At 46.0% G+C, this 24,851-nt stretch overlaps 1 protein-coding gene and 1 long non-coding RNA gene across 8 annotated transcripts in view; one reads left to right on the forward strand and one right to left on the reverse strand.

Annotated features, from left to right (window-relative positions):
• KATNIP (katanin interacting protein) overlaps positions 1-24,851 on the forward strand; it is a 233,211-nt gene that overhangs the window by 117,079 nt on the left and 91,281 nt on the right. For all 5 annotated transcript variants that reach the window (XR_012428739.1, XM_045381681.3, XM_005591524.5 and 2 more), the window contains 2 exons: positions 12,660-12,927; positions 16,507-16,638. Coding sequence is in view for 4 of the 5 variants with exons in the window: in XM_045381681.3 (XP_045237616.2) it covers positions 12,660-12,927; positions 16,507-16,638 (400 nt within the window). In the remaining variant the exon portion in view is untranslated. The remainder of the gene's footprint in view (positions 1-12,659; positions 12,928-16,506; positions 16,639-24,851) is intronic.
• Positions 1-24,851, reverse strand: part of LOC101866346 (uncharacterized) — a 69,818-nt gene that overhangs the window by 16,059 nt on the left and 28,908 nt on the right. Inside the window, exons 2-3 of one of the 3 annotated variants that reach the window (XR_012428741.1) lie at positions 14,729-14,846; positions 5,239-5,587 (exon numbers count right to left, since the gene is read on the reverse strand). The exons of 1 other annotated variant lie outside the window; for it this stretch is intronic. This is a non-coding gene — a long non-coding RNA (uncharacterized lncRNA). Of the gene's footprint in view, positions 1-5,238; positions 5,588-14,728; positions 14,847-24,851 lie in introns of those variants that run through there. One more of the 3 variants, XR_012428740.1, reaches the window with a different exon arrangement.

Consider the following 24,851-nt stretch of genomic DNA (forward strand, 5'->3'; position numbering starts at 1 on the left):
TTGCTTCCCCCTTTACTCATTTCTCTCTCCTGCCGCCCTGTGAAGAGGTGCTTTCCGCCATGATAGGAAGTTGCCTGAGGCCTCCCCAGCCATGGAGAACTTTGAGTCAACTAAACCTCTTTTCTTTGTAAATTACCCAGTCTCAGGTATTTCTTCATAGCAGCGTGAGAACAGACTAATATACCATGTCTGTGTTTTTATTTTTATTTTTTTTGAGACAGGACACTCTGTCACCCAGGCTGGAGTGCAGTGGTACGATCTCGGCTCACTGCAACCTCCGCCTCCCAGGTTCAAGCGATTCTTCTGTCTCAGCTTCCCAAGTAACTGGGACTACAGGTGTGTGCCACCACGCCCGGATAATTTTTGTATTTTTAGTAGAGATGGGGTTTCACCATGTTGGCCAGGCTGGTCTTGAACTCCTGGCCTCAGGTGATCCACCCGCCTTGGCCTGGCAAAGTGCTGGGATTACAGGTATGAGCCACTGTGCCCAACCCACCATGTATGTTTTAATCTGCCATTTCCTCTTCCTTTAGTTCTTTGTGGATGTGATCTCTCCCCTCTATCTTTCAGGAATTCCTGAAATTTTCTAGTCAGCCAGTGGCATTCCTTGATATTTGGTCTCTATCCTGCTATCCCTATCCAATCTCCTTATTGATTGCTCAGCCAGGTTGATGCTGAGGGTTTGGCCAGGGGCCCCCAAAGCAGTAAAGCATTGGGCAGTCTCCCAGGCCCTTCTACTTCCTGAGTTCATTTTCTCTTCTGTCATTCTCTTCCCCAAGACAAAGATTGTTTTGGTTTTTCTCCAGTGATGCACTTTAGAGGCTGAACTCCAGGGTACTTTATAAATACACTTAGCTTGAATGAAAATTCATGAAAAGAAAATCAAAGGTTGAATAGGGGCAGTAAGAAGGTGTCAGAAAACTAAAAATATTGCCCAGGTATTTAAAACACATGTATAATTCAAATTTTCCTAGCCTTAGTTCTATCAAAATTGATATAGGGGAATGAGGTTTTTTTGTTTTGTTTTGTTTTTGTTTTTTTGTTTTTTGTTTTTTTTGATAGACTCTCACTCTGTCACCCAGGCTGAAGTACAGTGGTGCAGTCTTGATTCAGTGCAACCTCTGCCTCCCGGGTTCAAGTGATTCTCCTGCCTCAGCCTCCTGAGTAACTGGGATTACAGGCGTCCACCACCACACCCAGCTAATTTTTGTATTTTTAGTAGAGATGGGGTTTCACCACGTTGGCCAGGCTGGTCTCGAACTCCTGACCTCAAGTGACCTCAGCCTGCCAAAGTGTTGGGATTACAGGTGTGAGCCACCATGCCCGGTCGGTCGGGAATGCGATTTTTAAAATATGCAGAGTTAGGCCAGGCACGGTGGTTCACGCCTGTAATCCCAGTACTTTGGGAAGCCAAGGTGGGAGGATCACTTGAGGCCTGGAGCTCAAGACCAGTTTAGGCAACATAGTGAGACCCTGTCTCTACAAAAATCGTACAAAATTAGCCAAGTGCAGTGGCACATACCTGTAGTCCCAGCTATTCAGGAAACTGAGGTGGTAGGATCACTTGAGCCCAGGAATTAGTGAGCTATGATTGTACCACTGCATTCCAGCCTGGGAAACAAAGCAAGACCCTGTCTCTTAAAACAAAAACAAAAACAGAAACAAAAGACTCAGAGTTGACCCTAAAGTTAGGGCACAAGCCACTTTATTATGGACGTTGACTGGCAAGCCCTAAATTTGGGTTTTTGGCACTCATTACTCTGGTAATCTGTTATGGATTACATAAGAGATGTTGCCAGATTGTAGATTCCATAAGTCTGTCTTGTCATTCACTCTATCCCTAGCACCTACTAGTCACGCCTGCTTATGGGGGACATGTATACTCAACAAAAAATATTTATTGCCATGTGTGGTGGTTTATACCTATAATCCCAGTACTTTTGGAGGCCGAGGCAGGAGGATCGCTTGAGCCCAGCAGTTCGAGACCAGCCTGGGCAACATGGAAAGACCCCATCTCAACAAAAAATACAAAAATTAGCTGAGCATGATGGTGTACACCTGTAGTCTTAGCTACTCAAAAGTGGGAGAATCTCCTGAACCCAGGAGGTCGAGATTGCAGTGAGCCATGATCATGCCGCTGCACTCCAGCTTGGGTGACAGAGTGAGACACTCTCTCAAAAAAAAAAAAAGTGTTGAATAAATGGATGAATGAGAAAAAAGAACAAATTAATCAACAAACTCTTCAGTGCTGGGCAAAAAGCATTCATGGTCCAGGCAGATTAATAATATGAATGGGTAAAATGCCTCATATAGTGCGAAAGAAGTTAATGGGAATTACCGCAACTAACAGTGCATGCCAGACTCAAGACATTCAAATCCCGGTTTTACAAAACTACCAACCAAATGAGAGACATTATTGGGGTTCCAGGGGCAGGGGGTTGGTTGGGGAGGTCTGGCCTTTCTGCCTGTATGTCAGTGACCTCTACCCCCGAGACTGCTGCTAGCTCTTGAGGGCTGTCTTAAAGTTTCCACTGTGGCTTTATGGTCTAAGCATCCAAGCTTCTAATAGGCAGATTCAGTAGCATCTGAGAAATAATAAAAGATGCCATCATCAAAATTTTAAATTTTCTGCAAAAACTAGAACCCTATTAAAGCAATCACAAAACACTGATTCCTAGCTGTTAATTTCATTTTGTCCCCTCAGCAGCCCTTTTTTTTGTGAGCTAATCAGGGCACATTTTCCCATAGCAAAGATGAGGGCTTGAAGCTCAGCAACTCACCTGGGGACACAGAGTAAACTGAGTCAGACCCAGAATTTAGACCCAGATCATTTGCCTTTGTAAGTAGAGTTAGGAGTTTAGTGCTTCATCCGCTCACACTTAACACATACATGAACACGTTTAGTGGCCTCAAGGCAGCTTTGTGTCTAAAGCTCTTACTGGCAGGTTTCATCAATTTTGTGCAAGTCAGTGGACAATCACTGAGCACCTGACTTTCATCCCTCTCTACAGACCAGTTGCTTCCAAGTTGGTACCGGGCAGGGAATAAACATAGTCACGTGGTTAAGAGTCTGGACTTTAGAGTCTGATATGGTTTGGCTGTGTCCCCACCCAAATCTCATCTTGAATTGTAGCTCCCATAATTCCCACATGTCGTAGGAGGATCCAGGTGGGAGGTGATTGAATTATGGGGCAAGTCTTTTCTGCGCTGTTCTTGTGATAGTGAATGAGTCTCAGTAGATCTGATGGTTTTTAAAGTGGGAGTTTCCCTGTCCAAGCTCTCTCTCTTTGCCTACTGCCATCCATGTAAGACGTGACTTGCTCCTCCTTGTCTTCTGCCATGATTGTGAGGCCTCCCCAGCCATGTGGAACTGTAAGTCAAGTAAACCTCTTTTTCTTCCCAGTCGTGGATATCTCTTTATCAGCAGCATGAAAACGGACTTATACAGAGGCAGATGCTCATTCCTCCATACCCTGGCTCTGCCATTACTGGCCATGTGACCTTGAACTTGTATTTAAGTCCTCCAAGCCTGTAAGATGAGGACACCTACTGCACTGGCGTGTTAGGAGGTTGAAATGAAATAAGGTGGCTGGGTGTGGTAGTTTATGCCTACAATCCCAGCACTTTGGGAGTCTGAAGCGGGAGGATTGCTTGAGCCCAAGAGTTTGAGACCAGCTTGGGCAACAGAGTAAGACCTCATCTCTACAAAAAAATTAAAAATTAGCCAGTTGTGGTGATATGCACCTGTAATCCCAGCTGTTCTGGAGACTGAGGTGGGAGCATCGCTTGAACCCAGGAGGTGGAGGTTGCAGTGAGCCAAGGTGGTATTACTGCACCCCAGCCTGGGTGACAGAGCAAGACCCTGCCTCAAAAAAGGAAAAGGAAAAGAAATGAGATAAGGTGCATGGATAAGTCAGCTTCGTGCCTGATAATGTAACAGAAGCTTAGCAATTAGTAGCTGTTGTTTTTGATGTCACAGTACTGATACTATTATTGCAAAAACTTCATGTTTGATGGTCGCCTGATGTCACTCTTTCCTAGTTCAGCAGAAAGAGGAAGCTCAGGCATAGAAGGCATTAATTCACTGACCATCAAACCCCTGCTGCATTTCAGTCAGTGGTTCTTCTAGAAACTACCTTTAAGTCTTTGTATCAGCGTCTGTCCCTCCACCTCCTGCCTGGATCCCCAGTGAGGAGACCCATTTGCATGCAGTCCCTGTCATCCAATCTCCACCTGAGGTGTTGGCAGCCTGGCCTCCATGCAGAGGGCTTTCCGTTGAAAGGGCTTGAACTTAACATTTTAAACGCTGAACACTGAAATCAAATATAACAAGGTTTTGAAGCAAAACTATAAAGTATGTTTTTTTCAGAGAAATTTCTGGATGATGGCTTCAAAGCACCTGGTAGATCCCACAGCATGGTATCCCTTTGAAGTACGGGCAGATTGGTTTTCAAAGCGACCAGCCCAAGGTCCTCATCTTTCCAGATGGAAAGGTTTTGAACGGCTTCCTCCAGGGAATGTTGCTCCTCAGTTTGTCTCCCCTCTGCCCCGGGACAGATGGTTTAGATCACGTGAGCATTATAAGGGCCTAGGTTCATCCAGTGTGAGCAAATGTATTTGCTTCCTTTGCGAAGAAGCTGCCAGCCACACCGAATCTAGGCTGCTCTTTTATAGATATTTTCTTTGCGGAGAGGGATTTTTTTTGTTTGTTTTATTTTTTATTTTTTTAAAAATAGAGTTGGGGGTCTCACTTTATTGCCCAGGCTGGTCTCAAATTCCTGGGCTCAAGCAGTCCTCCCACCTCTGCTTCCCAAAGTACCAAGGTTACAGGCATGAGCCACTGCACCTGGCCTGTATATATTTCGCAAATACAATCATGGCATTTAAATTTCCATTAATTTAAAAGAAGAAAAAGAAACCAAATTGAAACAGGAGGAATTATTGAAATTCAAATTTCTTTATCACAGGAAACATTATTTCTTAAAATAGCCATCAGTTTAATACATCATGAAATAAGAGGTTAGAGGTGCCATTTTTTAAAAACTCTGGTTTCCATTTGAGATGCATTTGGGTTGACTTTCTGGTGTGGAAAATGAGGCCACCCGCATTGCCTGCCCTCTCCTGATTTTTGTTAGCTAAGCTAAGGGCTTAGGTTTATAGCATTGCATTCTGGTCCATCTCCCTAATGTGCATAAACGCCTAGTATTTATTCAAACTTTAAGTGGCTACAGCGCTTACCATTAGACCTTTGATCACAGCTTCTCCATGCCTCTATCTTTATTTTGATTTCCTCTTTCATTGGTCTGGATTTTGTCACCTGGGTGATATTTTCCGAGAAGAGCTCATGAATGCCATCTGTATTCCCTGGGTTTCTGGCTGTTTGAGATGGATGGTCTGTTACTTTCCAGTCTGGACCTCTTGGCTGGATACTTTATTCTCGAGTTAGACAGATGCTGCTCCGTTGTCTTCCGGAGTGCTGCCGTTTGTCATTGGCTTTTGGGAACCAAACATGTTCCAGGGATAGAGATGATTTTTCCAGGCAGCTGGCTATCCAGGGTCCTCCACTCCACCATTCCTTGCCACTCCTCTAGGGAATTTGTTTATTTGTAAGAAGGAGGGACAAGATTTAAACATAAAAGTAAATATATCATTTTTTTTAAAATTACAAAATTGGATACATGCTAATACTAAATACTTCTTTTAAGAACAAATAAGAAAAGGAAAGTTCTGGAAAGGCTCTCAGAGAGATCATTGTTAATAGTTGGGTGCTGGCCAGGCACAGTGGCTCACACCTGTAATCCAAGCACTTTGGGAGGCCAAGGCAGGTGGGTCACCTGAGGTCAAGAGTCTTGAGGTCAAGAGTTCAAGACCAGCCTGGCCAACATGGTGAAACTCCATCTCTACTAAAAATACAAAAAATTACCCAGGCGTGGTGGTGTGTGCCTGTAAGCCCAGCTGCTCGGGAGGCTGAGGCAGGAGAATCGCTTGAACCCAGGAGGCAGAGGTTGTAGTGAGCCGAGATCGCGCCACTGTACTCTAGCCTGGGCAACAGAGCAAGACTCCATCTCAAAAAAAAAAAAAAGTTAGGTGCCTATTTTTCCAGACTTTTTCTATGCATATATGCATACCTACATGTATAGAAATTAACAATGATTTTAAAAATTGAGTTCATCTTATATGTACATTTTTCAACATGCTTCTTTTTACTTAAATGTATATCTTGATATCTGCCCAAAGAAGTGCAAAAGTAGAGCTATCTCGTTCTTTGTAAGAGCTGCCTGGGGTTCAGTGAACATCTGCTGTATTAGTTATTTAATCCATCTCTCATTGATAACCATGTGGACCATTCTTTATTATAAAAGATGCCTCAACAATCTTTGTGTACTTAGGACTAAAGGATACATTCCCGGAAGGGCTAGGTGAGAGGGTATGCATCTGATTCATTTCTAGTCAGTCATTTCTGTCATCTCTGCCTCCAAAATAGATCTCAAGGCCTCCTCCCTGTCCCCACCTCTACTGCCACCTTCCTCTTTCACCTGCAACTGCAGCAAAGCTGGTAGGCCTGTTTCCACCCTTGTCCCACCTCCTAAAATCCAGTTGGTATCCAGGAGCCATAGAGATCTTTTAAAAGCAGAAGTCAGGCCAGGTGCAGTGGCTCACGCCTGTAATCCCAACACTCTGGGAGGCCGAGGTGATTGGATCACTTGAGGTCAGGAGTTCGAGACCAGCCTGGCCAGCATGGTGAAACTATGTCTCTACTAAAAATACAAAAATCAGCCGGGCGTGGTGGCGGACACCTGTAATCCCAGCTACTTGGGAAGCTGAGGCAGGAGAATTACTTGAACCTGGGAGGCGGAGGTTGCAGTGAGCCAAGATCCTGTCACCGCACTCCAGCCTGGGCAACAAGAGCGAAAATCCATCTCAAAAAAATAAATTAATAAAAAATAAAAGCAGAAATCAGATAACATTGTATCTCTGCTTAGAACCCTTCTGCAGCTTCTCATACTGCATAGAGCAAAATCCACACTTCCCTGAGGCCCACAAAGCCCTGTCCCCCGTGACCACTGCCTTCCTCTAGGGAGCATATGCCCTCCAGCCGTTCCTGCCTCCTGGCCTTTGCCTCTGCTCTTCCTACCCCCAGACAGCCTTGTGCCCCAGACACTACCGGGTGGTTCTTCAGCACTCAGCCTTCCCTGACCACCATTCATCAGGGCCCCCTCAGGCCAGTCGCCCTGTCGCATCATCCAGACAAGGGCTTCCTTCATAGTCCTGGCCACCTCTGAAATGCCCCTGTTTATATTTTTGCGTCGCCTGCCTATCTCCTCCTGCCCCACACTGTATGCTTCTATAAGGCCAGAGGTTTGCCATCTTGCTCGCCACTGCTACCTCCGCTCTTAACACAGCACCTAAGCACATGTGCATGCATGAAGCCTTAATGAATGGTGGTTGCCATATTGTCTTCCCCACTGGCTGGGCCATGACAGATGCAAGAGAGTCTGTCATGCATGGATAATCTAGAAGGAGCAAGGAGGCGTGGCAGAGTGCAGAAGTCACAGCTATGCCACTTAATCACTGTGAGAAGTTGGACCAGCATAAAGGCTGGTCACAGTTCCTCAAATTTGGGGGTATCCTCACAATTCAATCACTCAAAATGTGGGGTTGCAACATAGTGAAGGTCATGAAGAGGCCAGAGGAAGTCTGCTCAGCTGACCATGGGTTCAAGGGTCCTAATGCCCCATCCCAATTCTTCCTGAAACTGGCCATCTTTGGTGGCTGCACTTGGCCTTAGACATCAGTGGGGACGATGCAGGGCCCTGGGACTGAGATTTCCGGGACAGTGACAGCAGTCTCCCAGCTAGGAATGTAATCCACAGTGACTGGGCAAGAGTAGGGGCTGCAGAGAGAGGGACGTGCCCATTGTTTTCTCACCCAGCCTTGCCCCCACCCCAGCAGAACAGAACCTAAGTTGACCTCACTTGAGAATGGGAGTTGGGCCAAGCATAAGAGCCAATAGGCTATCTTGTTTTAACTGAATTCATGTTATCCCAGGGTTTTACTCTACCTATCTGTCTTACAGGGTTTTTCTGAGGATCAAAGGAGAGAAAGGGTTGAAAATGTTTTATAGAGTACACAGCATTATTCTACTGTAAAGGATTACTAGTTTTACAGCTGCCAAAATTGCTGTTAAACAGCAGGTCACCTAGGAACTCGCGTTGCCCTGGGGAGGAGCAGTGAATCTGTTACCCCTCCAACTGCCCACCACTGTCAGACTTTGAAGACATAAGTCATGACCTCAGTCTGGTTTGCATGAAGGTTGCATGAACCATCTCAATACACTCAATTAGGAGACCTGGTGTTATTTTTTTAAACACCAGCAGTGAACCCGCACTTGCTTTAATCGTTTCTCAACCTTGACATTTTGGCCAGATCATTTTTTGTTATGGGGCTGTCCTGGACATTCTGTTATGTTTAGCAGCATCCCTGGTGTCCATGTAATAGATGCCAATAGGACGACTCTCCCCGAGTTCTGATCAAAAATATCTCAAGTCACTACCGGATGTCCCCTGGAGTTGGGTGGGGGGACAAAATTACTCCCAGTTCAGACCTCTGCTTTAAAGCAGTTCTGCAAAGTAGGGATTTGTTAATCTATTTTTATGGATGTCAGGATGCAAGTCAAAGGAGGTAAGTAACTTGCTAAGGGTCCTGTCACCGATGTCACCTCCAAGGTACGTGAGGGCACTCTGCGTCTGCCCACAGCCACCACCCAATCATCAATGGAATCTATTCAGTCATTCAGCAGATATTGGTCGAGCACCTACTATGTGCCAGGCAGTGTTCTAGTTGCCCAGTAAATATCACTGGTATCTGGGTGTGGTGGCTCATACCTGTAGTCCCAGCTACACAGGAGGCTGAGATGGGAGGCTCACTCGAGCCCAGGAGGTTGAGGCTGCAGTGAGTTGTGATCACACCACTGCAGTGGGCAACAGAGATAATTAATTTTATTAAATGTGTATCACCAATACTTGATATCAAGGGATGGAAGGGGAGAACTCTAAAAAGAGACAGCTGTATTTGTTTCTTATTTGCTGCTGTAACAACTTGCTGTAAACTTGGTGGCTTAGTTCTGGAGGTCAGAAATCCAAAATCAGTTTCACTGGTCTAAAATCAAGGCATTGGCAGAACTGCATTCCTTCTGGAGGCTTGAGAGGAAAGCTCATCCCCTTGCCTTTTTCAGACTGTAGAGGCCACCTACATCCCTTGCCTTGTGGTCACGTCCTCCTGTTTCTTTTTTCTTTCTTTTTTTTTTTTTTTGTTTTGTTTTTTTTTGTTGTTTTGTTTTTGTTTTTTGAGACGGAGTCTCGCTCTGTCGCCCAGGCTGGAGTGCAGTGGCGCGATCTCGGCTCACTGCAAGCTCCGCCTCCTGGGTTTACGCCATTCTCCTGCCTCAGCCTCCTGAGTAGCTGGGACTACAGGCGCCCGCCACCGCGCCCGGCTAATTTTTTGTATTTTTAGTAGAGATGGGGTTTCACCGTGGTCTCGATCTCCTGACCTTGTGATCCGCCCGCCTCGGCCTCCCAAAGTGCTGGGATTACAGGCGTGAGCCACCGCGCCCGGCATGTCCTCCTGTTTCAAATCCAGCACTATAGCTCGCTCCTCCCTGACCTCTGCTTCCATTCTTACATATTCTCTATTTGACTTTGATCTTCCTGCTTCTCTCTCATAGGACCCCTGTGATTACATTGGACTCACCTGGATAATCCAGGCTCCTCTCCCCATCTGGAGATTCTTCACCTGATCACATCTTCAAAGTCCCTTTGCCCTGTAAGGCAGCATCTCCACAGCTCCCAGGGGCTAGGATATGGACATCTTTGGGGACCATTTATCCAGCCTACCACAGACTACCCTCTGGCCCCCAAAGATTCATCTCCATCCCACATGCAAAATCCATCCATCCCATCCCAAGTTTTCCAAAACTCTGAATCCATTACCATATCAACTCAAGTCCAGAATATCATCTAAGTCTCATCAGCCCAAAATCTCATCATCTAAATTGGTTATGGGTAAGACCCTGGGTATGACCTATCTTGGGGCAAAACTTTTTCTCATCTATAGATGAGTGAAACTAGAAAACAAGTTATCTGTTCCCAAATATAATGGTGGATCAGGCATAGGATAACAATTAACAACATTCCTGTATGAGTCTGTTCTCACACTGCTAATAAAGACATACCTGAGACTGGGTAATTTATAAGGGAAAGAGGTTTAATGGACTCACAGTTCCACATGACTGGGGGGGCCTCACAGTCATGGCAGAAGGCAAAGAAGGAGCAAAGTCACAGCTTACATGGTGGCAGGCAAGAGAGCTTGTGCAGGGGAACTCCCCTTTATAAAATCAGCAGATCTCGTGAGACTGTTCTCTACCACGAGAACAGTATGGGGAAACTGCCCCCATGATTCAGTTATCTCCACCTGGCCCCGCCCTTGACACATGGGGATTATTACATTTCACGGTGAGATTTGGGTGGGAACACAATCAAATCATATCAAAATTCCCATTTAAAAGGAGGGCAAGTAAAAGGGAAAAAAGAGGAATCACCAAACCCAGGCAATTTTAAAGCCCAATGGGCAAACTCCATTAGCTTTCAAGGCCTGGAAATAATTCTCTGTGGTTCGGGGCTCTGTTCTCTTGGCCCACAGCTTCATCCTTGGAGTCATTCTTCCTTTTTCAGGAAGAGCAGCCTGTGTTTGTAGATGAGCCATTTCATCAGCCAATTTCCTGCCCGTAGAATTTTGGGGAGTCTGACAACCTTCTTTCGTTCTGTTCTTTCTTTCTGCCATTCAGTCCAAGCTGGCAGTGTTTCTCCTGGTATGACATTCTCAGAAGTCATGTGGGACTCCCATGTATGTCTCTAGGATTTGCTCCTTTAGACAAGGGACTCCTCTGCAAATCTTTCCTGGAAAATCCCCCCTCTGTCCTGGCTTCCGCTGAGATGTCTAAGGGGATCCATGAGCCACATGTCTAATCTCCTGAAAGAGCCCTCCATACGACTGAATATTTTGCACTTTGCATCCTTCTGAGGTACAAGAAAAAAGGTTGTCCAGCCACACCTTTAGTTTTCTCTCCATAGCATACTTTCCTGACAGTGAATCTCCTAATTTTAGAATCTTCTGCAATCTGGATAGGCTAAAAATCATCCAAATCGCCAAGTCCTGGTTCCCTTTTCCTTAACAGTTCTTCCCTCAGTCTGTCTCTTTCCTCTCACATTTTGCTTTAAGCAGCAGGAGAAAAACAGACTGAATCTTCAGCACTTTGCTTGGAAATCTCCTGAGTTAAATATCCAACTTCATCTCTTACATGTTCTGCTTTCCACAACACTGTAGGACACAATTCAGCTAAGATTCTACTGCTACATAACAGGATTCCCTGGGCTCCAGTTTTCAGTTACATGTTCATTTCCTGAGTCCTCACCAGTGGTGTCTGTAACATCTATATTTCTATCATGGGTCTGTGTAGGATGATTTCTCTAAGATGGTAAAAGTGTTCTATACGGTGTTCCTCACTTCCTCCTGAGCCCTCAGGAATTCACAGGTTCCAGGGATTAGGACATGAACATCTTTGGGGAGCCCTTATTCAGCCTACTGCGATAACTGTTATGTTTATTGGTCAATTATCAAACCTTTATTGATTGCTTCTCATTTTTTTAGAACTACATTGGATAGATACTATACAGGCTACAAGGGGTAGTATAGCTAGGCTGACCAAACATACTGGTTTGCCCAAACAGAGTCTCACTATGTTGCCCAGGCTGGTCTTGAACTCCTGGTCTCAAGCAGTCCTTTTGCCTCGGCCTCCCAAAATGATGGGATTACAAACATGAGCCACTGTCCCAGCTCCGTTTATACTTTTTTTTGTCCCAGTGTAAATATAGTAGTGCTCGCTTTCTCTCTGAAATATCTTGGTTTGGGTGATTCATGTCCTGGTCACTCTAAGTATAGATCTTAATGCTTAGCCGTAAGGAATCTACAATTTCATGTAGACAAAAGAAACATGAAAAAAATCGTCAAGCAGTTGTAGTTAAGTGCTAAATAGTATGACATTTAGATGCTGCTCAACACCCTACAATATGCAGGACAGCCCCCAACGACTACCGGCCAGACATTTTACCATCTGGGATTTGAGGGTCATTTGGAGGCCTTTGGGAGTTCATAGTCAAAGCGTGGTCCCTGGACCAGCAGTATCAGGATCACCTTATTAGAAATGCATTTCCTCAGGCCCCATCCCAGACCCGCTGAATCAGTGGGTGGGACTCTACAATCTGTTTGAACAAGCCCCAGATTTTAACAAGCCATATTGTCTGTTTCTCTCTCCCTCTCCTTCACATGTGCACTCCCCCCTCCCCCACCCCACCTTCCCCCAGCATCTCCAGGATACAAACACCACAGTTAATATTAACAACACTGCTCTGTCCAGGGAGTTGCTCATTTTCCCCTGCCCTTTGTTTTCTCATCTTCAAAGCAGCGACAACACAAGGGTTGAGATAATATTGTTAAATGTTAGTTTGGGGAGAATAATTCCTCGGTTCAAATGATCTATTTTCAAATAAGTTTTTCTCAAGGTACCATATTTATCTCTCGTCTCTCTTCTGGGCTTTTTGCAGGAGCTGAGAAAAAGCCTGGAACTTAGTGTAAATCTACAAAGGAAACAAAAGGATTGTTCCAGCGATGAGTATGACTCTATCGAGGAAGACATACTCTCTGAGCCTGAGCCAGAGGACCCGGCGCTGGTGGGCCATCCCAGAGATGACCGCCCTCCTTCCAGTGGGGTTTCAACACAGAAAGATGTTCCCGGGGAACAGGAGACAGAAGGACGCTCTGCCCTGGGCCCAGACACCCTCGTGGTGCTGGAATTTAACCCAGCTTCCAAAAGTGAGCTCTGTCTTGTGTATCATTTCTTTGCCATTGGCGTCTCTGCATCTAATAGCAGGACTTAAACTTCCAGTGGTCCTTTGAATTCCACTTTGGTTAGAGTGTCTCACAGGCCAGGGGGGTATATCAGTCAGGTCTCTGTTGATTGCAAGATGCAGAGCTTCCCAAAGGCTTCCTCAGGGCCCTGAAATTCCAGATGGTAAATTCCTGGCAGATAGTTGGAGGTGTCTGTTCTGTACATTGTAAGATGTTTTGCAGCATCTACATACCAGTTGGCTAATACACAGTAGCTTAAGCTAAGAGACTATTTATTGACTTGAGTAACTGAAAGGTTCTGAGATGTAGCAAGACTCATTTTCTCCCCTCTCCCTCTTCCTCTCCCTTTCCCTCTGCCTCTCCATCTCTCTCCCATCTCCTCTCTTCCCACTCCCTTTTCCCTTCTGGCCTCTTCCCTCTCTCTTCTCCCATCTCTGTCTGCCTCTTGCTCTCATTCTCCTTCTCTGCTTTCCTGGGTCTTGCTTCCATTCTTAGTAGACTATCCAACATACAAAGGCAGAATTGCCTTTAAATAAGACACTGACTTTGCAACCTCTCAGAAAGTGAATTTTTCTTTCCCCAAAGGCCCCAGCAAAAGTCCCGGACCTGGTTCTCTAACCCACAGGGGGTCACATGCTGTCTTGGATTGGATCACCGTGGGTCTGATTGGCCAGGTCCAGCCAATAGGACTAAGGGGTGTGGTTATCACCACCCAGCCACATGATAGTGCAGTAAAGCTCTTATCTCCAAAAGAAACTCAAGGTGAACCTGAAGGAGGGAGGATGCTGGCACACACAGGGTCACATGCTGTCTCTGATTGGATCACCGTGGCTCTGATTGGCCAGGGCCAACCAATAGGACTAAGGGGTGTGGTTATCACCACCCAGTCACACGATAGTACAGTAAAGCCCTCATTTCCAAAAGAAACTCAAGGTGAACCTGAAGGAGGGAGGATGCTGACACGCAGAAACAGCAGCGTCCAATGGAGGAGGTTTGTCAAGAAAGATCTTGGAAAGTAGAACAAGCAAAACGATTGGTGAGGGGCAGGGAGGAGAGAGGAGGACTTGGGAGGTGAAGAGAGGCCTACTTGCAACCGTCTCCATCCTCTGTTCCTAAGCTTTGACTCGGGCTGGTCTGGCCTCTGCCTGCACCTCTGTCTCCTATTCATGTGCACTCTCAAAGCTGGGTGTGCCAAGAGAAGACAATCTTTTCTGAACCATGGTAAACCTAAGGAAAGAGAAATGAGGGAATGTTTGGAATCAGACGCTATGTCAGTTTGTGAGGGTTGCCATGACTAAGTACCACAGACTGGTGGCTTAAGCAGCAGGAATTTACTGTCTCATAGTTCTGGAGACTGGAAGCTTGAGATCAAGAGTCAGTTTCTTCTGAGGCCTTTCTTTGCGGCTTGTAGACGGCCATCTTCCTGTGTCTTCCCGTGATCTTCCCTCTGCGTGTGTCTGTGTCCTAATCTCCTCTTCTTGGGAGAAGTTATATTGGATTAGAGCCCACCCATTTGACCTTGTTTTTACTTAATTACCTCTTTAAAGACCTTGTGCCCAAATACAGTCAGGGATACTGACAGCTAGGATTTCAGTGTATGAGTTTGGAGGGGGCTGGGCACAGTGGCTCATGTCTGTAATCCCAACAGTTTTGGCAGCCAAGGCGGGAGGATCAGTTGAGTTCCAGATCAGCCTGGGAAACATGGCAAGACCCCATCTCTACAAAAAAATTTTTAAAAAAATTACCCAGACGTAGTAGTGCATACCTTTAGTCCTAGCCACTTGAGAGGCTGAGGCAGGAGGATCACTTAAATCTGAGAGGTTGAGGCTGCAATGAGCCATGATTGTGCCACTGCACTCCAGCCTCGGTGACAGAGTGAGACCCTGTCAAAAAAAAAAAAAAGAGTTTGAAGGGGACACAGTTCAGCCCTGGAAAATCCACACCCAATAATGGACATCTCCAGAGAAGACATTTGTCCATCAGACATGCTGTCACCATGTTTGTTCTCACCCCAGACCCTGCTTGGGCTGTTCCCTCTGCCTGGATGACCACAGTCCCTTTCCTCTCCACTCAGAACCCTGAAACCTGGCTCTCTGCTTTTCCCTCCAGACTGTACTCAGAAGTTGCTTCTTGCACAAAGCCTTCTTCACACTCCCACCGCATCCACTTAGGCCAGCTCTCCCCTGTGCTCCCGTAGCGTCATCATGGCGCTGGGTTCACTGGCCCCAGTTGTCTTTCTCTCCACCCACCACACCTCCCCATCCACCAGCCTGTAGACACAGGCCGGCTCTTACCCTCCGCTTCCCCAGCATGCAGCACACGCCTGGCACATTGCAGCCCCTCAGGGAACCTTTGCCAAAGGAACAAAGGTGTTAGGCGCACCTGCGGGAGCAGCAAGTGGTCAGGGCAGTGTTAATAATGGTCCCATGTGGGGCCCACTGGGCCTGCAGATGGCATGGCTGCAGGGGAGACGGGGAGGGAGGGGACGGAGCTCTAAAGAGGTGACTGAGTCTCCACCCTGGAAAAGCAGGGGACCTGACAGCCATTCCTGGGTGTGAAGGGCCAGGCCACAGAACAGTTGATGCCAGGTACAGTTCGAGTGATGCTGGGGCATAAAGTGAAAAGAGAGAATTTGAATTTCTTGACATTGTGCATGTTTTGTTTTGTTGGTTTTTTCTGAGATAAGGTCTTGCCCTGTCACCCAGGCCGAAGTGCAGTGGCACGATCGTAACTCACTGTAGCCTCAAATTCCTGGAAGTGATCCTCCTGCCATAGCCTCCAGAGCAGCTGGGACTACAAGCACGTGCCAACACCCCTGACTTTTTTTTTTGGTAGGGGGTGGGGATGGAGTCTTGCTCTGTCCCCCAGGCTGGAGTCCAGTGGCACAATCTCAGCTCACTGCAACCTCCACCTTCTGGGTTCAAGCAATTCTCATGCCTCAGCCTCCCAAGTAGCTGGGATTACAGGCGCCTGCCACCATGCCCAGCTAATTTTTGTATTTTTAGTAGAGATGGGGTTTCACCATGTTGACCAGGCTGGTCTCAAACTCCTGACTTCAGGTGGTCCACCTGTCTTGGCCTCCTAAAGTGCTGGGGTTACAGGCGTGAGCCACTGTGCCCAGCCTATTTTTTTCATTTTTCATTTTTTTTTTTTTTTTTTAGAGACAGGGTCTCACTATGTTACCTAGGCTGGTCTTTAACTCCTGGGCTCAAGCAATTCCCCCACCACGGCCTCCCAAAGCACCAGGATTACAGGTGTGAGCCACTGCCTGGCCGCCTAGCCAAGAAACATTAAAATTTGAAAACCTGTGCATGTCCTAAAATCTTTTATGTACTTACCAAAATGTGGTGCTGGGCACACCATGGCTCTCGGCAAACTTGTTTCGTCGCCTGCATTATTCACATCTCTAATCCCAAACTACACAGAGTAGTTCCATAGACATTTGTTGAATGAGTAAGTGAATGAATAATGAACAAACGCCTGAACAGAATGCCCAACTTGCTTGCGCTCAGTGTCTTACATGAAACATTTGTTTTCCTACAGGTCATAAAAGGGAAAGGAATTTGTCTGCAAAGCGGAAGGACAATGCTGAGGTTTTCATTCCCACCAAATCTGAGCCAAACCTGACTCCCCAAGCCCCTGCTGTGCTCCCAGACCAGGAGAGGATATGCTCCGGTAAGAGTTCTGGGGGCCCCTGAGCAGGGGAGCAGGGCTGGGGCTGGGTCACTCTCTGGGGTGCCGTGATGGGAGGTTGCACTTCATTACCCTCCTTGCAGAGGGCTGAGCTGCCCTTTAGCAAATGTATTAGTCAGGGGTCTGCAGAGCAACAGAATGGAAAGGATATGGAGGGAGAGTGAGAGAGAGAGCTTAGGATAAGGAACTGGCTCATGCAGCTGTGGAGGAGCGAGTCCTCTAGTTCAGGGGCCACCGTGCAGGAGGAGCCTATGTCGGAGGTGAAGTCCAAGGCAGTTGACTGGAGAAGTCGCCCTCACTTGGGGGAGGGCTGGTCTTTTTGTTTGATTCAGGCCGTCACCTGATTGGCCGAGGCCCACTCAGATGGTGGAGGGCAATCTGCCTTACTCTCCTGATGAATATGTTAATGTCATCCAAAAATGCTCTTTCAGAAACACTCAGAATAATCTTTGACCAGTTATCTGGGTTCCCTGTGGCCCAGTCAAGTCAACGCATAAAAGTAACCATGAGAGCGACTTTCTGATTCCACCACCAAGATGTGGTTATCATTGAAAATTTCTTCTATTTATTTATTTATTTTACTCTTAAATGAACTTGCTTACTTCAGATGAGTAATAATATGTACAAATGGCACACAATTCTGAAGGTACAAAAGAGTTGATGGTGAAAAGACCAGCTTTGTCTACGTTCTAATGACATGAGAGGTTACATTTATTCACTACTTAGGATGAGCCAGCCACTATTATAAGCTTTTGCTTCTATCATCTCATATAATCCTTATAACTAGCCTTTAAGGTAGGTTCTGCAATTGTCCCCATTTCACAGATGAGGAACTGAGGCACACGGCAGGCAAGTGGCAGCTGAGTCTTTGTAGCAGGGGCTGCCATGTTGGTTTACATTTCAACAAGATTCCTCTGGCTGCCACGTGGAGCCTGGCCTATAGGGAGCTGGGGAGGATGCGAGGTGACCAAGGAAGAGACCAGGTGGTTCAAGATGTAGAGGGTGGGGGCTCAGTCTCGATGTTACCAGGGGATGGATCCAGACAGTCATTGGGCTTGCTAGGGAGCCAGTTGTAGGTATGAGATTAGTTGTGACTTTCTATCTTAAACAACCTAGGGTAAGAACCTGGGTGTTGGGGAGCCTGCAGTGATGGGGGGCCATGGCTTGTCATGTGGCTGAGTGCTATGGTTTGAATATTTGCCCCCTCCAAGACTCATGTTGAAATTTAATCCCTAATGTGGCAGTATTGAGAGGTGGGCCCTTCAAGAGGTGAAGAGGTCATGAAGCTTGTCCAGTGGATTAATGCATTGATGGATTAATGGATTAAAGGGTTATCATGGGAGTAGGACTGGTGGCTTTATAGGAAGAGGAAGAGAGACCTGAGCTAGCACACTCATCCCCTCACCATGCACTGCCTCGGGACTCTGCAGAGTCCCCACCAGCAAGAAGGCCCTCATCAGAGGCAGCACCCTTGACCTTGGACTTCTCGGCTTCTACAAGAAAGAAATTCCTTTCCTTTTGGTATTACCTAGTTTCAGTTATTCTGTTGTAAACAACAGAAAACAGACTAAGACACTGGGGTAGGATCTGAGTCTGTGTCACTAGCAAAGGAGACTGAGGCAACCCAGGTCCCGGAGCTGGGATCTGTGCGTGCACAAGCCATGCAGTGCCAAGACCCCTGTCCTAGGTCTCTGTAACAACCAGGAAGAACTGTGGCCACCTGGAACCTGCATCCCAGTGGGGCCTTCAAAGTCCCACAAGCAGTGGCTCAAACAATGGAAATGTATCATCTCACAGTTCTCGAGGCTGGAAGTCTAAATTCAAGGTATTGGAGGAGCCAGACTCCAATGGGGCAGAGCTAGCCCCAGACTGGTTGCTGGGGACCTTTTGGTGGGACCCAGAGCCTGGAAAGAGGCCTGCCTGGGGCCCGAGGAAGGTAGGAGTGGGAGGCAATCCTGTGGCATGTCAAGGTTCCTGCAGCCGATAGCGTCACAGAGCGTCACGCTCGCATTGTTCAATAGATAACGGAGAAATGATCTGTAGGGGTCAAGAGCCAAATAGAACATGTAAGATGTCAGAAAAGTCTGACAAATTTTGGTTCTGTCAGCTTTGGTGAGATGGGAGCCGGGAAGGGGATAGAGAGGAGAAGGAGGCATGGGGCGAGATGAAGGCCTGAGTCCGCTCTTGGAGCTCCCTCAGCAGGTGGGGAGTGGGGGTGGCAGTCCCAGGTGCTATTGTTCCTTCTGCATCTCCTGGATTGGCCTCACCGACTGCTGTTCAGGTTGACAAGTCTCCAGTCTATGCTGCTGGTACTGTCTTCACTATCTGAGCCAATCTAAATGGGTTTTCAGAAGTTCCTCCAAAACAAGTTGGTAAAAAAGTATGCCACTGCACGAACCCCCCTAGAACCCCTAGTAGGGCAGGGGTGGCTCAGTGGTGGTCGTGTACCTTTCCCAGCATCCTACTAAGCTAGCCGGGACTTCCCTCTTTTGTGTATGTGCCAAGTTTGCTTTTTTTTCCATATTCAAGTAACAAAATTAAGAGTCAATACTTACAAAGCACTGAACTAGCTCCCAAGCTGTGTGTAGGACCACATATGTAATCTTGCATTTAATTATCCACACAGCCCCATGCAATAGATACTGCTATTATCAATATTATTGTACAGAGGAGATGGAGGCACAGAGAGGTTAAGGAATCTGTCCAAGGTCACACAGCCTGTAAGTGATGAAGCCAGTATTTGAGAACCTGGACTGCAGAATCTCTGCTCTTAACTACTCCACTATAAGCCCCTCGTGTGCCAACTGAACTATTATTTGCTTAATTACCCACATTAGTTACCACTTACTTAATACCCACATCAGCCTAGTCCTAAGCAGTAACATGCCTGAAAATCGGAGGTTTGAGTCACTTGTTATACTTTTTTCTCATGCTCATCAATATAAATATATTACTATTAGTATTTTAAAAGTTGAATCGGGTATCAACTAAAATCATCTGGCATAGTGCGTTAGTTTGCTAGGGCAGCCATAACGAAGTACCACAATCAGAGTGGCTCAAGCAATGGAGACGTATCATCTCACAGTTCTCAAGGCTCCAAGCCTAAATTCAAGGTGTTGGCAAGGGTCATTTTCTGAAGGCACTGGGGAGTGGTCCATTCCAGGCCTCTCTCCTAACTTCTGACAGTTCCTTGGCTTGTGGCAACATAACTCCAATCTGTACATGGTATTCTCCATGTATGTCTCTGTCTCTGTGTCCAAATTTGCCATTTTTATAAAGACAGAGAAAAGCCCAACCTAATGGCTTCATCTTAACTTGATCATCTGCAAACGCCCTATTTCCAAATAAGGTCACAATCACAGGTACTAAGGGTTAGGGCCTCAATGACCTTTTTAGGGGACACAGTTCAACCCATAATATATGCTTTCATGTCCAGCACTTTGAGAAACAGAGCTTAATTAATTTATGATCTGCCTTTCTCCAAAAAGTTCTGACATGGACTAACAAATTTTATATACAGTAGGTAGTGCAAGACTTTGAAAAGTCTTTCACGAGGTCGGGCGCAGTGGCTCACGCCTCTAATCCCCGCACTTTGGGAGGCAAAGGTCGATGGATCGCTTGACCCCAGGAGTTCGAGACCAGCCTGGGCAGCGTGGCAAAACCCCATCTCTACTAAAAACACACAAAAAATAACCTGGGCATGGTGGCACACACCTGTAATCCCAGCTACTCGGGAGGCTGAGGCAGGAGAATGGCTTGAACCCGAGGGACAGAGGTTGTAGTGAGCTGAGATTGCACCACTGTACTCCAGCCTGGGCAACAGAGAGAGACTCTGTCTGAAAAATAAATTAAATAAATAAATAAATTGAGGAAATGAAATTGGAGAGAAAACAAGAGTAGAAAAATAAGATGAAACCAGGGGGTGAACAAATGAATGCCTAAAGTAGTCACAGTTGTAACACTGAGCTTCCTGGCCACCGTGGCAAAGCAGCATGCGTTCATATAAAAAACACATGTCACTGGGTCCATTTAATAAAGATCACATTACCAGCTATCCCTGGTATTTATTTCCTAGGGCGGTTTGTTCCATCATTACTCTTAAAGAGGATACTATTTTAGGTAGTGGAATTCTTATTTTGAAAGGTTTGGAGCTCAGCCTTTCCTTCTTCAATATACTTGGCTCTAACATAAGTCAAATTTGAAGAAAGAGTTCTGTGGCTAAGAGGAAAGCTGAAAAGCCTGGCATTGTCACTACTCTCACACTGAAATGGGATTGTGGTAGAGCCACATCTCACCTAGATATTAGGCTGTAAAGGCTGTAAAGTGCAGGAGACCAGAGTTACGCTTAGAAATCCCTGAAATTGATGAGTAAGTGCAGCATGTAGGGTTTATATAGATGACCTCATACAGATATATCAGCTCTCAGTAAGCCCAAGACAGTCAGTCTCTCCTCCAGTGTGGGAAAAATCACAGCTTCTTGGCTGAGCCCCAGAAGAAGCAGTTGGCCTTGTTTAACGTCAAGGTTGTAGGGGAAATGTGTGTTTTTAGACACTGGCATCATGTGCAGGGCACTGGGATGTTCACACCACCAGAGGCACAAGGAACCTGAAACTTCCTAAACGTGTGGCAGAATCACAAACCAAGTCACTCTCCTTCAGACGACATCTGGAGGGTGGGCTGCTTATATGCTTTACTCTGTATCTGGGGCCAGGGAGGGATGTCATTTTTGGTACACACAGAATTTGACTTTTTGTATCTTCTAAGGGAATTGAACCTTTTATCATTATGTGTTGTCTCTCTAGTAATGCTTTTTGCCTTAAAGTCTACTTTGTCTGACATAAAGCTACTTCCAGCTGTCTTTTGGTTAGTGTTTATATGGTGTACTGTTTTTTATCCTTTCACTTTCAAACTTTCTGTATCTTTATATTAAGGTTTGTCTTACAAGCAGCATGTAACTGGTATTTAGTTTTATCTTCCAACAATCTATGCGTTTTAATGGGGGCATTTAGTCCATTTATGTTTAATGTAATTGCTGATATTTGTGAGTTTACATCTACTATCTTATTGTTTGCTTTTTATTTGTTCTTCCTGTTTTATGTTTCTCTTTCTCTCCTTTCTTGCCTTCCTCTGAACTGATTGCTTTGTATTATTTCTCTTTTTTCCTCTCTATTAGCTTGTTAGTTATACATTCTTTTTTTATTATTATTCTAGTCATTACCAAAGATTACAACATGCATTCTTGACTTATTAGGGTTTACTTTAAATTAGCAAGTTTACCACTTCTCATTTAGTGGAAGTATCTTACAAACTCTAGCTCCATTTTCTCCTTTCCCAACTTAAATACTATTGTCATGCATTTTAACTCTCTCTAGCTTTTAAACACCACTAGACATTATTTCTAGTGATTATTACTACTGATTCTTATTACTAGACGTTATTACTATTTTATATAATCAGTAGTAATTTGGATTCGCCCACATTGTTAACCTTTCTGTGCCCTCCACTCCTGGCTACTTCCAGGTCACCCTCACTCCCAGACTGTAGCCTCTGAGCTTGTTGCAAGCTCTGCTCAACTTCTCAGCCTTGTGGCAGCTCTCATCAGAATCAGTAGCACCGTAAGAGGAAAGGCCTCCAAGAGGTTGGATCTACGTCTCTGAGTTTCTTTCTCCAGTGTACTATTACCCCTATAATTCTTCACAGCCCTGTTCACTCTCCATGCCTTCAAACAGATCTCTTTTCTTCAAATAGATGTTTTAAATATTTAAAAATATTTTCTAGGTTTCCTAGTTGTGTTCCAGAGAGAGGTTGGTCCGAATTAGGTAGTCTGCTATTCCAGAAGTGTAACCTTTTGCTTGTACCCCATAAAGAGTTATTTCTCCCCTTGCCCCTTTTTCTTAGGCTAAGCCCATAAAATTGAACTTGTGTCAATTAAATGTGCGTGTGATGCAACTCCAAGAGAGCTTCATTCCTTTCTATCACTGCAACTGTCCCTAGCTCTAATGAAAGGGCCTCATGTCCTGTGTGACTCCAGCCTCAATCCATAAGCCTTCCAAAAAAGCTAATATAATCTCCTTCCAGAAACCTGTTGTCTTCTTGAGGATGAAAGGACATTAGTCTTTAATGCAGAAAGTTTACCGTCCAAGTTGTCAGAGTGCTCCAGGAAAGTGATATATCTAAACCACTTTTCCCAGACAAGCTGCCAAGCACAGAAATAAAGCAACACCCCTCAGTGCGAGTGAATTAGAGGAACTCGACAGCCCTGTACTTCACGTTCCTGTCAGGAAAACCCACAACAGCAAGACCATTCTGCCAAAGTCCAGAGACTCCTAATATATTAGCCAGCGCCCATTAACAGCAAGTGGCAGAAACCCTAATCGGCCTAAGCAACAAAGGAGAATGTCTTGCTCACAGACCTGAAAATTCCAGAAGGGTAGATTTGGCCCCAGGGATGGTGGGATCCTGGTGCTCAGATGGTCTCTTGGGAAGCTGTTCCATCTCTTAGCTTTACACTTCTCTAGTCCACAGGTTCTCAAACTTGGACATGCATCAGAATTACTTTTGCAAAGCCAATTAAAACATAGATTATTGGCCAAGCATGGTGGCTCATACCTGTAATCCTAGCACTTTGGGAGGCTGAGGCAGGAGGTTCATTTGAGCCCAGGAGTTCAAGACCAGCCTGGGCAGTGTAGTGAGACCTTGTCTCTATTTTGTTCTTAAATAAAATAATAATTTAAATAATCAGATTGGCCGGACATGGTGACTCTCACCTGTAATCCCAGCACTTTGGGAGGCTGAGGAGGGTGGATCACCTAAGGTCAGGAGTTCAAGACCAGCCTGACCAATATGGTGAAACCCCATCTCTACTAAAAATACAAAAGTTAGCCAGGCATAGTGGCGGGCACCTGTGGTCCTAGCTACTCAGGAGGCTGAGATAGGAGAATTGCTTGAACCCAGGAGGCAGAGGTTGCAGTCACCCAAGATCGCGCCACCGTGCTCCAGCCTGGGCAACAGAGCAAGACTCCGTCTCAATAAATAAATAAAATAAAATAAATCAGATTATTGGGCCCCAATCCTAGAATTTCTGCTTCAGTGTCTCTGAGGTAGAGGTAAGTGTTTTAATTCCTAGCAAGTTCCCAGGTGATCCTGACATTACTGGTTTAGAGAACACACTTTGAGACCCACATCTCTAGTTACTACCAGGCAGCCATTTCATTTGTGGCCCAGAGATGGCCCCCAGTGGCTCCAGGCTTCCTTTACTATCTGCTTTGCAATCCTCAGGTGAGAGAGACAGTTCTTTTCCTAGTTCGAGAACCAGCTCTCTCCTGAACCAGCCTCCCTCCTCCACGGTCAGGGAGAGGCAGTCTGGCATGGTCCAGGTTGAGCCAGCAGTGGGGTCAGATCTGTACAGATCCACTCCAGCCAGGGCCAGGAGTGGGGTCATATCCACCCAAAAGGCTGAGAAAGGTGAGGAAAGAATGGTTCCCTGGAGGAAGCCATGGGTACTGTGAAGATCATGGTGCCAGACAGACAAAAGCCACTGCTATCCATTTCATAGCTGGCCAGGCATGGTAGATCATGTCTGTAATGCCAGCATTTTGGGAGGCCGAGGCAGGCAGATCACTTGAGGTCAGGAGTTTGAGACAAGCCTGGCCAACATGTCAGAACCCCGTCTGTACTAAAAGTATGAAAATTAGCTGGGTGCGGTGGCATGTGCCTGTTGTCCTGGCTACTCAGGAGGCTGAGGTTGGAGAATCACTTGAACCTGGGAAGTGGAGGTTGCAGTGAGCTGAGATCACGCCACTGGACTCCAGCCTGGATGACAGAGTGAGACTCCATCTCAAAAAAGAAGTCAGCCACATAGGACATTTTGCCACAGATTCTACAGAGGCAGTGTAGAGCAACGGACTATAATATCCAAGAGTAGAAGTCATTTAGTCTGGGGGCCTTGATTGCTGTCCTTGAAAATCACCTACACTCCTGGGCTCAAGGAGAGACAATGGCAGAATGAAGACAGTTAGGGCTGCAGACAGCACCTGCCATCAAGATAAGTCCCAAAAGAAGCTTTAGAGATGAGAAGAGCACAGGCCTTGACAAGCCAAGTCTGTCGGCTAACTATTACTGCCTGACAACCCACCCCAAAATGTAGTGGCTTAAAACAGCAACCGTTTTATGATTGCTCATGAGTCTGTGGGTGG

The sequence above is a fragment of the Macaca fascicularis genome, chromosome 20 (assembly GCF_037993035.2).
Source record: "Macaca fascicularis isolate 582-1 chromosome 20, T2T-MFA8v1.1".
NCBI lineage: Eukaryota > Metazoa > Chordata > Mammalia > Primates > Cercopithecidae > Macaca > Macaca fascicularis.